Consider the following 13,339-nt stretch of genomic DNA (forward strand, 5'->3'; position numbering starts at 1 on the left):
CCACTTACATCGAAGGTTTCATTTTAGGAACTGTGCACCATCTTTACTTTCAAATTGGACCTTTGCATCTTGTGGAACGTTACCTGAGAGTGTAAACTGTGTCTCCCTCTTCTGATTCATATTTACTGTTCTCTGTGTACAATATGGAAACCATTGAACTCTGTTGTGGGTCCACCTACTCGAGGACAACCACCACCCACCGCCACCACCGCCCCCCGAAACAGCCCACCTTCCTGTTTATTTAAAGGAGCTAAGAGGGGAAGAGAGAAAGCAAAGCAGGACGAGAGAAGAAGAAATCTTTGTGGAAACAAGCGGAGAGAGTGAGGAGAGCTAGCGGAAATCCCAAAGGCGTCTGCAACATGAAAATCATGGTAAGGGTGAGGAAAATGGCAAAAATAAAAGTGCAGCTTTAGGACGTTATTGGGTTGCAAAAAACTCTTTCATACACGGAAATAGCAGACAGTAAGTAAACACAAACAAACCAAAGTGCTCTTTGTCCAGACAGAACGGGCCTTCTGTATAAAATGCTGAAAGACTATTGACCAGTGAGAAATGTAGAGTAGACAGTTAATTGAATTAGCATTTCAAATTACATGGCATATGCAGGGCTGGGCAAACGTAGGGTTACAGTGGTGAGTACACAAAACACAGAGTTTATTCTTGTCTTATTATTTATTATTTATTTGTCTTCTTCTTGGGGGTGGCACAGTGGCTCAGTGGGTAGTGCCGCTGCCTCACAGTTAGGAAAGCTGGGTTTGCTTCCCGGGTCCTCCCTGCGTGGAGTTTGCATGTTCTCCCCGTGTCTGCTCCGGTTTCCTCCCACAGTCCATAGACATGCAGGTTAGGTGCATTGGCGATCCTAACTTGTCCCTAGTGTGTGTGTGTGTGTGTGTGTGTGCCCTGCAGTGGGCTGGCACCCTGCCCGGGGTTTGTTTCCTGACTTGCGCCCTGTGTTGGCTGGGATTGGCTCCATCATACCCCCGTGACTCTGTGTTAGGATATTGCGGGTTCGATAATGGATGGATGGAAAAACATAACTGTTTGAAACCCAACATGAAAGAAATCATAATTAACAATCTAATTTTGTGTGTGGGCAGCACGGTGGCACAGTAGGTAGCACGGCTGCCTCGCAGTTAGGAGACCTGGGTTCACTTCCCAGGTTCTCCCTGCGTGGAGTTTGCATGTTCTCCCCGTGTCTGCATGGGTTTCCTCCCACAGTCCAAAGACGTGCAGGTTAGGTGCATTGGTGGTCCTATATTGTCCCTTGTGTGTGCTTGGTGTGTGTGGACTGGCACCCTGCCTGGGGTTTGTTCCTGTGTTGGCTGGGATTGGCTCCAGCAGACCCCCGTGACCCTGTAGTTAAGATATAGCAGGTTGGATAATGGATGAATGTCTTGTTCTTCTTATTGTTAAAGTGTAGCAATCATAACCTGCAACGGTAAACCCGCTTTTGCCCACCCCTGTATATAAAGGTATGGCCACTGATTTGTGCTGCTGGCTCTTCCTGCTCTACAATACTCGGTTACAGTTAGTGTGGAGTTTTCGTGTTCTCCCTGTGAAGATTGTCCCGGTCTTCTGGTTTCTTCCCATACCCATTGTAAAAGACCAGCATGGCTACAGACAGACACCAAGGACACACGATGTCCAAAACGCACACACGTTTATTATGTTCCTCCTTATTTATAGCACACCATGCATAAATCGGCACAATACTCAGTCCCTTTTTACTTCTCTTCTTTACCTTCTGCCGTCTCCACTCCTCCAGTCACAAGCTCCCGACTCCGGCTCATCCTTTTATAACGCCCCGGAAGTGCTCCTGGTGCTTCGTAATGATCTTCCGGTGGCACTTCCTGGTGTGGCAGACGTGCCGCATGAACACCCAATCTCTTCCGGCAGCTTCCAGTGTGGCAGAAGTGTTGCAACTCAAGGCTCTATAATCCTCTGGGCGCCCCCTGGTGGTGGCCACATAGCCCAACAGGGTTGAGCTTCTGGGCCCCAATGCAGACAGAGGGTAGCTGCCCTCTCGTGGTCCAAGGGAGGTATTGTCCCTCTCCCGGTCCTTTTTAAGGTGCCCTGGCTGGGTACGATCCTCAGTCGTCCGCCACACCATTAAATATGCAGGTTGGGTGCTTGCAGGTATTTCTGAGGACTGATGGACTGACAATTTGCCTTCTGTTAGTTTCTGCCTCGTTCCCAATGCTGATGGGATGGAAGACTAGCTGTTCCCTGTGGCTCCACCCGCATAGTAGTGAAAAAGGACAAACTTTAAAAATCAATACAAAAAAATGTAATAATATGAACTGAGAATTGAGAAGAATATGTATTGAGAAGAACTTATATTGATGGCTTTCGTATCCGAGGGCCACTTGATGTACGATTTTGGGTTTTTGCTATCAAAGGTGAGAATGTAGCTGTGATCTCTTTGCCAAAAATGTAAAAAGGTGGGAAGGTATCTCTGGCCAAGCAGAAGGCTGGTACGCTCCAAAGTCGAACGTTGGCACTGTATGTGATCGCGTTTAGCTCTGACGGCCGTGATATCTCCGTCAATGAGCAGCTACCCTCTAAAACACACGTAGCTCTGATCTCTCTCTCAAAAATGACAAACGTTATTCTTTAACAATCTCTAGATGATAATGTCTGCTGAATAAACAGGTATCACTAGCTAAGCAGAGGCAGGGTACACTTCAATATGTGGCGAGAGTCTGAGCGACTCCAGCGGAGGCTGGCGAGTGAGTGAGGAGGGTCCCGCCCGGCTCCCCACTCCTGAGGTCCCACTGCCTGTCTCTCTTGGGTTAGTGTGAATAAATCAGTACCTCAAGTGAACTGTGATACTTAGTGCGATGAGAGAAGTTGCAAAATCAATCAGAATTTTCAAGCAAATTATAGAAAAAAAACCCGATCTAAATCTGTGAAGTAGTTCTCTCGTGAAAAGCGGACAGACAGACAGACACATGTTGGATTTTATATACAGAGAGATGACTTACAACATTTATGATACCATTGGTTCCACTTCTTTTGGTTTTCCAGTTGGAGCCCAGGCAGGTCAAGTGACTTGCTCAGGGTCGCACACTGGTGTCAGTGGTGGGATTTGAACCCACAACCTCAGGGTTTGAGATCCAAAGCCTTAATCACTACATCACAGGTAATGAATGTATAGATGTGTATGTCACAAAGATTAGTACTGCTGCTCACGGCTCTGGGCACACAGATTAGGTCGGACACTGGCCGTATGGAGCCTGTGTGTTCATTTGGGTTTTCTATTAGGCAGTATTAGCTGATTCTAAATTAGCCACAAATAATACCATGAGTGAACAGGACTGTGTTACAATACATACTGTAGCAGATACAGTAGAGCTTTGTACCCTGTGCTGACAGATTACATTCCAGCTCTCGGTGATTCAGGCAGTATGTGGATGGGTGGATAGGATTGTGAACTACTCGGATTAAGTTAATGTGTTAAAGCTATTCTGTAGTATACAGTTTGATCTGAATAGACTGCTTGGGTTACCTGAGTTGGGGTGAAAAGCGGCCAAATGCTGAACCTCAGTGCTCTGCTTTTGCTGTTCCATTCCTGTGATGTCTTTGATTATACTGAAGCATACAAAGAAGCACCACATAAGATAATAATGAACCGATTACCACTTAAGAGACACTGGCACCAAGCAGTTAGTGACTCGGCCCCCGAATGCTTAGAACCTGGTCCAGTCGGACTGGGGTATGCTTTATGTTGGGTCTGCTTGTTTGACTTGCGTTTGCTGATAGAATGGCATTCTGTCTAGAATCTGGTGCCTGCCTTGTGCGGAATGCCTGAGATGTGGGCTCTTCATCCCAAATCAGGCTTGATTCCCACCCATTATATTTAACTTTGGTTTTAATCAAGTATTTCCCTCATTATTTTTGAGATGGTTCCAAGCTTACCTAGATGGGGCAATATTGTCCCTGGAATGAATTATTGCAATCTGGGGGCTCTGTTAGCCCAAGAAGGAAAAATAATACATATGCACACACACACATATATATATATATATATATATATATATATATATATATATATATATATATATATATATATATATATATACCAGTATATAATAGGAGGAAAATGGTCACTTCGCTTGCCAAATCCCAGGCGTAATACGCGCCAGCCAAATCGCATCTCTGCTGCTCACGTTGTGAAGGGAGGACGGGGCTGAACGCACACTAAGGAGGTGCAGACGGATCAGCTGCGGTCCTGCTGCTGGTGAGCTGCGTGTTCTGCTTGTCGCGCTGTGCATCAAACATTTAAAAGCCTGTAGAGCAGCTGTCCATATATCTCACTGCCTTGTCTCGCAGGACGTTAAAGTGTCCTATGGATAGATGTGAATTACACTACTGTACATGATAGATACATAGATAGATAGATAGATACTTTATTAATCCCCAAGGGGAAATTCACATAATCCAGCAGCAGCATACTTATAAAAACAATATTAATTATATATTATCAGAAGAACGACAAACAGACATCATAAAGGTTTGGGGCAGCCATCCATATAATATGCCTTGGCTGCAAAAAGGTAGTTAGAGATTGTGAGTTGTTCAGAAGACGGAGTCCAAAACAGAACTGTTGCATATAGACAAAATGACAGCTTTTAGGGCCAGTGTAAGAAGTGATGTCATCAGACCTGCCTGAGCCAGACGCTGGAGCCTTGTGGGATTTCCCGAGAATGGTCTTGCAAGGAATCAAGAAAGACAGTCAGTGCACCCCGCCGCCCCCTAGTTGAACGTGGAATTGCCATTTTTCAGGCCCTTTGGTTGACTCCTACCTGAATGTGTGTGACAATACAGATAGATAGATAGATAGATAGATAAAGAAAAGCACTATATTATAGATAGATAGATAAAGAGAAGCACTATATTATAGATAGATAGATAGATAGATAGATAGATGAAAGGCACTGTAGATAGATAGATAGATAGATAGATAGAAATTTTAGTATAGTTCGCAGGATACTGAATGCTTTCAATATCTTGTTGAATCCATGCCATGAAAAAATAGAGGCTGTTCTGAAAGCAAAAGGAGGCCCAACTCAATATTCGATAGATAGATAGATAGATAGATAGATAGACAGATAAATTTGGCTTTTTACAGAAGCTATTTGAATAAATAAATACATAAATAGGTAGACAAGTAAGTAAAATAAATATTCACACACTTTGGTCTGAACAGACAATGACATTGATATAAAGCAAGAAAAATTCAAAAGAACGAAAAGTTCTGACTTGGCTGTCACTGTCACAGTGAGGCATTATGCAGATGCATTGCTGTTCGTATGAAGGAGCCCCCGTAGCATTTCTTGACACACTTCTACTGAATGATTCGTTATCTGAAACTCCTCCGTGTTGCTGTGTCAGAGGGAAGACGTGCAGCCTTGTTCATAATGGCACTCAGTTTTGCTTTAATTCTCTCCTTTGCCACTACCTCCTGGAGGTTCAGAGTGTGTCCTATAACCAAACCTGCCCTTTTAATTAGCTTGAGTAGACTCCTCTTGAATTCATGTTACCAGCCCAACACACCACGGTGTAGAAAAACGCACTGCACTGGTCATCACAGACTTGTAGAAGATGTGAAGGATGTTAAGTTCCACATTAAAGGAGTGAAGTCTCCTAGGGAAGAAGAGTCTGCTCTGACCTTTCTTCTTTAGTTCCTCTGTGTTCCAAGACCAGTCCAATGTGTTATTAATGTTGATCCCCAAGTACTTGTAGGAGTGGACCACCTCTTACATCCATTCCGAGTACTGACTGGCTCTTCGGTGTGATGAAAGTCAATAAGCAGTTTCTTGGTTTTGCTGATGTTAAGATGCAGACCATTCTCTTTGCACCAAGAAACAAACCTGTCCACCTGACTCTTCTCCTCCGTCTCATCTCTCTTTATCAATACTCCCCTTAAGTGCAAAATCATCTGAGAAGTCAGTGTAAATAATCTGTAATTTTTCATACCCTTCGAGCTTTCCACTTTCTCATCCAGTCAGTGCCAAGTAACTCAGCTAGTTTAAGTCCTAGATTGGTCCTGAAACGTTCAGTTTAAAGCACGACATTTAACATTTTGCCTGCCACGTAGTACAACATATATTTACTACTTTGACTTCCTGAAATTAAGTGGATTCTATTGCACTCTTCAGATAAGCTGCAAAGGATTTCCTCTTCCACGTGGAGGTGCCCCCTTGTCATTAGCCATGCTGTTTCCCTGAAGGGTCGACGCCCCTTTTAGACCTCTTGATTTAATGGCAGGCTGCGGACGCTTTTATTCATAAGAAGCGCGAGTCCCGTGCGCGTCACAGGTCTGACCTGTCACTTTGCCCCCCTGGTTAATAACTAAGCCGCACTCGTACTCACCCTGTTACCGGGGTTGCCTAATGTGCAGTTTTCACGCCAGATTGGGCTATTTTTGCAAGATCGTGCTGGGATAAGTTTTGATTTGGCGGTGTGCAGGTTTTTGTGCTATTTTCAAAGGGTACGTGCAGCCGCCTAAACGTCAAAACTCGAGAAGACAACGACGTCGATTACGGCAAAACTACAATTGGGAAGGACGTCACGTGCGCCGTTTGGAGCCAGAGGCATAGGCGTCGGCCACACTAGACGTTCCAAGAGTAAGTACGTCCTCTTACGAGTTTTTATTTTTTAACCTGAGTGCCTATTATGACATGCAGTGCCATCAGCCCGTTTACGCGCTGCCATTCCGTGTTTCTGCGCATTTTGGAATGTATGTGTGTGTGAGTTTATATGGGCGTGTCCCCGAGTCCGAGATACTGTCATGTGGAAGGCGCGGACGCGAATGAAAGTGGCTGGCATAGCAGATCGGCGAGTAGCTCGCTCCAGCTGCGCCTGGCGATGGCAAAATGCGCATTTCTCACCTGGCTGGCTGTCGCTTCGATTGGTGTGACCTTCACGACATCTTAACAGGGATGACAGGCCCTGGAAATATTTCCAGCCCAGTGACAGCCGAAAAACAGCCTAATGGCGCTTTGCACCAGGCCAATGAATGACGCTTTTGGCGACCGTGGGGAGGCTTGGCATTGCCACGAGGTCCGGGTTGGCTCCACCTTTTGAGTTTTGCCGCAGTTGAAGACCACGCGACTTTCTCCACTAAGTCACAGTAGAGCGTCTTTCACCCACGTGATCGTAAGGACTTTTGACAGCGCAAGTTTAAGTTTTGCACAGGCACTCGCTCGCACACACCTGGGCACCTGCACATACTGTACACAGCACTGACGGAGATTAAATATTTCAGAGTATTCAGCACACTGATACATCCTTACTCCCAGCATGATGCAAGATGAGACATCCCAGTGTTGAAAAACTGAATCTAATCTAATCTAATTAAGCCAGTGGATGAGACCAGCTATGTTATTTGGGCTGGAGACGGTGGCACTGACCAGAAAGCAGGAGACAGAGCTGGAGGTGGCAGAGTTAAAGATGTTAAGATTTGCATTGGGTGTAACGAGGATGGACCTGATTGGCAACGAGCATATTAGAGGGTCAGCTCAGGTGGGATGGTTTGGTGACAAAGTCAGAGAGGCGAGATTGCGTTGGTTTGGACATGTGCAGAGGAGAGATGCTGAGTATATTGGGAGAAGGATACTAAGGATAGAGCTGCCAGTCTAGAGGAGAAGAGGAAAGCCTAATGGATGTGGTGAGAGAGGACATGTAGGTGATGGGTGTAACAGAACAAGATGAAGAGAACAGGAAGATATGGAAGAAGATGATCCGCTGTGGCAACCCCTAATGGGAGCAGCCGAAAGAAGAAGAAGTGTGAGCAAGGGAGGTATGTGAGTTACTGGTGTCCCATCTAAGGCTGAATTCTTTATCCTTACCCAATAGAACCTGGGTTAAAAGATGGCAGGGTGAACAAAAAGAGTTATGTGTAAAGTTTTCAGTTTAACTATATATATATATATATATATATATATATATATATATATATATATATATATATATATATATATATATATATATATATATTTATTTATTTATTTATTTTCCTTTCCCAGTTCACCCTCATCATATGTGCACTTGTACTACAAATGACGACACAGGCGCCTACATCTGACACAGAGTTGCTTTTTAATTATATCGACAAAAATCAGGATACCTTTGTGCAGGTAAGTGACATCTGTTTTGTTACTCTTTTTCATGATAACAGTGCCCCCAAGTGTAGGATGTGTAAAGTTGTTCCATTACTGAACAACAAATCAAAATGCTCTGTCAAAAAATGTCATTCTTGGTGGGATCATGTTGGAGGTAAACACCCCATTAAACAAACGTTTGAATTATTAACAAACAAAAAATATATTATTTTTTCTGTTATACTTTGAACGAATCATTTCCCAGTCCCCGTGACCCTGTAGTTAGGATATAGCGGGTTGGATAGTGGATGGATTTTCCAGTTATTCATTGTTGAACCATTGATATGTAGCCATAGCTTGCCCCCAAGCCCAAAACACTGGGCACAAGACACGGCAACAACCATAAATGAGGCACCAGTTGATTTGAGAGCCACTGTCATCCACAGTTGTACCAATTCAGGCCCGGTTCTGCCTGTCGTGCAAAGCATGTATGCACGAAGGCGACCAAACATAGAGGGCGACCGCCGTCAACAAAACGCAGGCTTGGCGCGTGGCTTGTCTTTTCCCGTCGGATGTCAGTAACTTGCTTCAAAGAAAAACGTGCAGGTCACAACACGTGAATTGTGACAGCTCAACTACGCAGTACATCAATCAAAAATTTTGGTAGTGTTCAGTGTTTAAACGAGTGAAGGTATTATAGGGTGAGGGGACGGCTGAAATTAAGTGGCACGATGGCGGCTTCGCCTCTAGAACCGGGCCTGTACCAATTGATCGTACGTGCACATTCGAGATGCGATTGTGGCCTGCTGTGGACTGGTGACCTCCTTGCAACCATTCTAGGTGGGTTAATCTCCAGCCCCCATTACAAAACTGATTTAGGACAAGGCATGTTTGAAAATGGGTGGGTGGAAGAACAGCAGCAAAGAAATTGTGCTAGAAAGGAACACATCATGCCAACCCTCAACATGCAGCATAAGTGCCAAGGAAGTCATTAGCTACGAAATGGAGCATCTGTTACAGCAGGGGTCCCCAACTCCGGTCCTGGAGGCCCACAGTGGCTGCAGGTTTTCATTCTAACCCTTTTTCTTAGCTTGTGACCTATTTTTGCTGCTAATTAACTTCTTTTGAATTAATGTTCATTGACTTGCTCTTGAAGACTCAGACCTTTTAATTGTTTGTTTTTCCTTAATTAGCTGGCAAACAATAATGTGAGGCAAAGTGTGTCCATCATACAATATCTGAAAATAAAAAAAGATAAAGGTCTCAGTTGATCTGCTCTGGTCCCCAAAACATTTTAACAAAAACTCAGCCATTTGGGACTCAAGACCTCTCTCTGCAACTGGGTGTTGGACTTTCTTACAGGGAGGCCACAAAATGTGCGAGTCGGCAGTAACACCTCAGAGACCATCACGTTGAGCACAGGGGCCCCACAAGGGTATGTGCTCAGCCCGTTGCTCTTCACCCTACTGACCCAACAGTTCCAATCATATTGTCAAGTTTGTGGACGATACAACCGTGGTCGGCCTCATCACCAACGATGACGAAGCCAACTACAGGAACGAGGTGAGCCAACTGGTCCAGCGGTGTAAAGACTACAAGCTCTTCCCGAACGTGGGAAAGACCAAAGAGATTGTGGTCGATTTCAGGAGAGGTCATTCACAGCACCCCCCACTGACCATTGATGGTGTAGATGTGGAAAGGGTGAGTAGCACCAAGTTCCTGGGGAGGCATATCTCAGAGGACCTCTCCTGGTCAGATAACACCACATCACTGGCCAAGAAATCTCAAACTCGCCTCTACTTTCTACGCAAACTGAGGAGAGCACAAGTTCCACCCCCCCATCACGTGCTCTTTCTACCAGGGCACAATCGAGAGCATCCTCACCAGCATCTCTGTGTGGTATGGAAGCTGCACTGCCTCCTGTAGGAAGTCCCTGCAACGCATAGTGGATGTGGCCAGTAAGATCATTGGTGCCCCCACTGCCCTCCCTCAAGGACATTTTCCACACCCGCCTCACCCATAGAGCCGTCAGCATTGCTGGTGACTCCTCCCACCCCTTTCACTCCCTTTTTAGCCTCCTCCCCTCAGGGAAAAGGTACCAGAGCCTCCGGGCCCACTCCACAAGACTGTCTAACAGCTTCATCCACCAAGCTGTCAGGATGCTGAACTCTGTCCACTACCTTCTCCCCTTGCCCCTGCCCCTGGACCGTAACAAGAGTCACTATCTACCAAGTACCCTACCTCGGCTGGTATTATATAAGGACTCAATATTACATCTGCTGTCTTTTTGTACATCTCATAAGCTACTCTAGAATGCACCTTCTCATTTTCTACTGGCTTTTGCACTAATGACTATTGCACATTGTACACAGGTCTACTTTACAAGTTCCAATGTTATTTATCTTATATGTTATACTTTATACTTTTTATATTTTATTGTACTATGAAGTTGAGAGAGAAACAGTATTTCGATTCTCCTGTATGTTCTGCACATATAGTGAATTGACAATAAAAAAATTTGATTAACGGCAAGACTGGAGTTGGAGTGAATTTGGTTGGAGTCTGAGGCCCTGACTTAGTTGGTCTTCTGTTGGTTCACTCACTTCACATTTCATTTCTGTTTGGGTGCCATTTAAAGAAAGAAATGAAGCAATTCAGAGGACCGATGAAGATATTCAGGAGAACGAATCTTTAAAAAAAAAGTCAATTAAAATGAATTCAAAAGATGTTAATTAGCAGCAAAAGCAGGTCACTAATTAAGAAAAGGGTTAGAAGGCAAACCTGCAGCCACTGTGGTCCTCCAGGACCGGAGTTGGGGATCCCTGTGTTACAGGATTATCATAAGGTAGGTGATCAAGAAAGATAGATAGATAGATATTTTATTAATCCCAAGGGGGAAACAAATAGAAACAACATAGATTCCTATGTTGGTTTTGACCCCTGTCTATGATGTATTTGTTCAACTCCAACACAGCACCAAACAGCCCTTTTCACACACCTGTAGTTAAGTACAGTATCTCTCTTGACTCTGTCTTCCAGTTGTCACTTCAGTTTTGGTCCCAGATTTCCCACTAGTTTCTCTGATGTGGTGTGAATTTAAACCTCCTGCAAGGATCACCCCAGCCAGCCCCTGGCATCAAGGACGAGGAGCTGTATATGCTTACTATAGGAGCAGGAGGCTAGAACTCCCTCTAGTGTCTGCTGGTGGACCTGCACCCAGAGCCTTCAGCTGCCTTAAAAAAATTCCATGCAGAAATAGGAAGAGCATCCACTGGATTATTTTTGGGAACATTCTAACATACATTCATAAATAGATCCAATGATGGTAGATGGGGGGGCGCTAATTTAATGTTGAACTAAGGGGCTCTGCCCCCTTCTCACTTTGCGCGCCAACTCCCGGGCAGGCACTAGCCACTTTGCGTCTCTGCCGCTCACATAAGGGTAAGTGGATGTATAATTTAAACAGATTGTTATTTTCATGTGAACTGTTACATATGCATAATAGACCTAACTATTTTACATTACAGCGATAGCAGTAGAGTGTTGTACATTACAGCGAGTAATTAACCATAGTTAAAAATAGTAAAATGTAATAAATTGAAATAAAATTATGTTTCGTGTTGCGTTACTATTATTGCTGACAATTCGTCACATGTTGGTTTATTATAAATGCGACCGTGATCTTTTGGATTTATAGAAAAATCCAAGAAAACTTCTTTATCCTTGTTTTTCAGATAAATCTTGTGTAAAGTGCGATACTTTTGGACGTATGGATTTGTATCCATTATTGGCTGTAGAATTTCTAATACATCCAATCGTTTAAGTCTTTCGATTCTATGTTGCATCGCTCCTCCGTGCTCATAAATGTAAACCTGACCGAATTGTGGTTTCTTCGAAATTAAACTTGTCATAACTTTAATTGTTGCAGGACCACGGATTCTCATAGCGTATAGTCTAGAATCGTGTAAATCTACGTTTTGAGCATTGAATGATGCGAACATGAACAGAGTATTGTAGATTCGGATATTTTGCCTGCAGTGTTTGTGGATTTCGCTTTCACCAAATAGCAAATCTTTTAATTCTCTCAATACACCTCTTCATTGGGAAGCAACTCTACATTTTCCTGATGGCAACACGAATTAGATGATCTACAGGTCTCCGACTTAAACTTTAAAGCCGAACAATACTGACATACTTCTGTCATATCACATATGTCCATATATTCGATCTCTTTTCGCTATTCCGTTATTTCACCAAGTAATAATTTCCATTTGTTAGCGCTAATGTGATCTTTACTATCATTTTTTTGAGACTTTCACATTTTAGTACTTTCATTATCTCTAATCTGCTCTGCATGTGTATCGTGGCAACGTTTTGAACCTCTTTACGACATTCTACTTTGTCATCTACTCTTTGTCTTTTATTTCTGACCCCGCTTGGACCTGCTAGGTTTTCAATTCCACTTGTTCCGGGCTGATTATTAATTTCCTGTCTGACAAAAGCATTCACACGAATGAGAGCTGGGTGGTCCGTGGTCTTGTTTGAGAATGGTTGAGAGGAGGGCGCAACTTGAAATAATCTCATGGCAAAAGTCTTGTCTCGTGGGACTTGAAAAAATCTCTTGAAAAAAGTCTTTTCTTGTCACAGGATTTTTTTATATAATAGAGAGATATAATACATATTCCTTTATTCTTCCCAATATTGCATCTTGTGAATTGCAGCGATCATCAGATATTCATGTTTTGTCAAGATGCACAGTTGGTGACAAAGTTTATACATTACTTTGGTGGCATGAACACAGTGGCTATAGAATTATTTGTAAAACTAGGGGGCTCCGCACATCCCCGGGTTTGGTTTACCAGATATGCAATTTAAAGATAAAGATAAGATAAAGATCTGATAGAAGACTGCCTTGTCTAATTACAGTGTCAATCGGTGATGCATAACTGATGTTTATATTACGTGTTCCCATTCAAATGAACTCATTCCTTTAAGTGGTAGACTTCAATAAAGCGACAATCAACAGATGTACATTGAACAAAGCCATGCCCCAAATATCTTATTATCAGAAATTGCACAGATTTGGTCACTGTAAATTACTTTGTTAATTACCTGTCTTATTCACTTGCCAAAAATCTTACTAAAATTTTATAATCTTAGCATAGTAACATAACAGATCATCAGTCCATTATATTCATGCCACCCTTTTTCTACTATATCAGATCAGGCAAAAT

The 13,339-nt window shown here is 43.5% G+C and overlaps 1 protein-coding gene across 2 annotated transcripts in view; it reads left to right on the plus strand.

Annotated features, from left to right (window-relative positions):
- Positions 1 to 252: 252 nt before the first annotated feature.
- Positions 253 to 13,339, plus strand: part of LOC120515857 (beta-Ala-His dipeptidase-like) — a 60,065-nt gene continuing 46,978 nt past the window's right edge. Inside the window, exons 1-2 of one of the 2 annotated variants that reach the window (XM_039737191.1) lie at positions 253 to 371; positions 8,031 to 8,141. In XM_039737191.1, the coding sequence (XP_039593125.1) occupies positions 360 to 371; positions 8,031 to 8,141 (123 nt within the window). In that variant the 5' untranslated portion in view covers positions 253 to 359. Of the gene's footprint in view, positions 372 to 6,483; positions 6,630 to 8,030; positions 8,142 to 13,339 lie in introns of those variants that run through there. The other variant, XM_039737192.1, reaches the window with a different exon arrangement.

Source organism: Polypterus senegalus, chromosome 15 (genome assembly GCF_016835505.1).
Source record: "Polypterus senegalus isolate Bchr_013 chromosome 15, ASM1683550v1, whole genome shotgun sequence".
Taxonomy (NCBI): Eukaryota; Metazoa; Chordata; class Cladistia; order Polypteriformes; family Polypteridae; genus Polypterus; species Polypterus senegalus.